The 2,500-nt window shown below is 33.3% G+C and overlaps 1 protein-coding gene across 9 annotated transcripts in view; it reads left to right on the top strand.

Annotated features, from left to right (window-relative positions):
* The window catches only part of drk (growth factor receptor-bound protein 2 drk), a 74,159-nt gene that overhangs the window by 13,650 nt on the left and 58,009 nt on the right, over positions 1-2,500 (top strand). For 2 of the 9 annotated variants that reach the window (XM_070126651.1, XM_070126652.1), the window contains exon 1: positions 1,459-1,609. The exons of 2 other annotated variants lie outside the window; for them this stretch is intronic. In XM_070126651.1, coding sequence (XP_069982752.1) covers positions 1,474-1,609 — 136 coding nt within the window. In that variant the 5' untranslated portion in view covers positions 1,459-1,473. Of the gene's footprint in view, positions 1-1,362; positions 1,397-1,458; positions 2,016-2,175 lie in introns of those variants that run through there. 5 more of the 9 variants (XM_070126653.1, XM_070126661.1, XM_070126657.1 and 2 more) reach the window with 5 other exon arrangements.

The following is a 2,500-nucleotide window of genomic DNA, read 5'->3' as shown; positions in this document are numbered from 1 at the left end:
TATTTTTATTATTATCAATATTATTATTATTACTAATATTATCATTATTATTAATAGTATCATTATCATTATTATCATTATCGTTATTATCATTATCATCATTATCATTATCATCATTATTATTATTATTAACAATAGTATTGTTATCATTAATATTATCATTATTATTGTTATTATTATTGTTAATATTATTATTATTATCCTCCTCATTATTGTTTTTATTGTTATTCTCATATTTTTCTTCTTTATTATCATTCATATTATCATCATCTTTAATTGTTTTCACAGTATCCACCATCATCACTAACATTGTTATGTTATAGATATCATATTATGGGAAATATTATCATTGTTATTTTGGTTATGATTGTTTAACATGCAATTAACATGGAAGACGTTTTATCAGGATCTTATCATTTTCAAAATTAGTTATAATCAGTTATAATCAGTTATTATTACGATTTTGTTATTGCCATTACCATAGGCATTGTTTACATAATTGCCATTATTATCATTATCATTATAGTTATTATTATCATCATTATTATTGTTGTTATTATTATTATTATTATTATTATTATTATTATTATCATCATCATCATTATTATCGCCATCATCATCTTTATTACTATTATTGCTATAATTACCATTATTATAAATTTTAGCAACAATCATGATTATGATAATGAGGGTGAGAATGCGTATAGCAATGATAATCATCATCATCACCATCATCATTATCATCATCATCATAATCGTTATCATCATCATCGTCATTATTATTCATTCGTAGTGGTAGTTTCATCATCAATATTACTATTGCTGTTGTTGAAGTTGTTCATGTGTTTATCATCATTTTATCGTTATTGCCATATGATCATCATCATTAATTCTATCATAATTGTTCATACTATTATTGTTTTCATTTATCGTTTTAATACTTTTACATATATTTTGTATTACAACTTTGAGTAATTTTCTTCCTCTTGGTGTGATTATAATCTTTCTTATATCAGTAATATTGACATAAGTAATATTTGTAATGATAATCACTCGTATTCCATAAACATCACGTTTAACATAGATCATCACTTTTCTCTCCTGTTTTCATTTGTGTTTTCCATATGTAGTTATCATCAAAATTACATGTCAGATTTGATTGTTTAACATGAAATTAACATGGAAGACGTTTTATCAGAATATTATAAGGTATGAAATAGCATAAGAATCGCTGGTTTTTCCGAGTTGACAGTTTTAGTCATGTATTCCCCGGAAATGAAGTAGGCGCTGGCCTTATCTTGAGAAAAGAAAATATTCTTGTGCAATCTGTCTCTTGGGAAATATATATCGTTGTTTATCTCGTGAATCGTGCATCGTATGAAATATACCTTTGAGGGTATATTTCAGTTGTGATGTGAGGTGTATCTTGGGAAATGTGTCGTAGAAATGCCATGTAGGAATGCGTCATAGGAAATGTCCACTTCAAAATCCCCGCCATCACGCACATCCAGACGCCTGAGAACGCACATCCTCTGCGCTCCTAGTCCGCCCTATAAACTAGTTCCCACAACCTTCCTACATGTGTCTTCCTTTTTTCCACACATCGCCGGTACATAAGGAACCATCAACGGCGCAAAAGGCATTAATTACTCTCTGATATGTAAAACAGTTGAGACATCATTCTGACAAACATATGCCAAGTGTCCGAATGGCAGACAGTCCTTCCCTCCTGTTAGCGGTAATTCCCCTCTAGAAAAGCCCTGCCAGACCGAGACACGAGACCCAGGTGGCCCAAATAATCCCCCGAGAGGTAGAAGCTCGAGCACGGCGAAGGCGAAGGCAAGGAAGCAACTTCAAATAAGGCGAGAGCCCGGGGGATGTGGCAACGTCGCAAAGTGTAATGGAAGGGAGCGAGCCTTCCACCCTTACTCACTCTTAGGGAGAATTTTGTGTGTTTTCACCCTTTGACACGGGGATAAAGGGCGTCTCTCGCTGCGTGCGCTCAAAAGGGACAGGTACGGAGCCCTCGGAAGGGGCGAAGTGTGTGTTGTGCGGCGGAAAGAGTGGAAAATGGGAGATTGTCGAGTCCCTCTCTCTCGCTCACACGTATCCCCTTATCACACTCTTCTTATGATTTTATTTTTTGTTTCTCTTCCGACGGCGTTTTTGTCCTTGTCAGCTGTCTTTGCGATTCCTTGTCCGGAGGAATTTTCGAGTGTCGGTGTGCTGTGAAAGACAGAAGTGGAAAACAAGAAGGAAAAAAATAATGAAGATAATTATTTACCTTCCTTTTATTCTCAATATATATATTTTTTCATATTCAATCATTTCGTTCTTTTGTTTATTTCCACGTGACACACTGTGGTAGAAATGCGGTAGAAGAGTGCCAAGGAAAATGTGAATAGATGATATACAGCAAAAAAAAAAAAAATTAAATCTTCAAGACTATAATAAGCTTGTGTTGTGAATTTTCCCATTAAATAAACTTTATTTTAAGAAC

Source organism: Penaeus vannamei, chromosome 10 (assembly GCF_042767895.1).
Source record: "Penaeus vannamei isolate JL-2024 chromosome 10, ASM4276789v1, whole genome shotgun sequence".
In the NCBI taxonomy this organism is placed as follows: Eukaryota; Metazoa; Arthropoda; class Malacostraca; order Decapoda; family Penaeidae; genus Penaeus; species Penaeus vannamei.
Note: the sequence above shows the minus strand (reverse complement) of the source record. Positions and strands in the feature narration are given on the sequence as shown.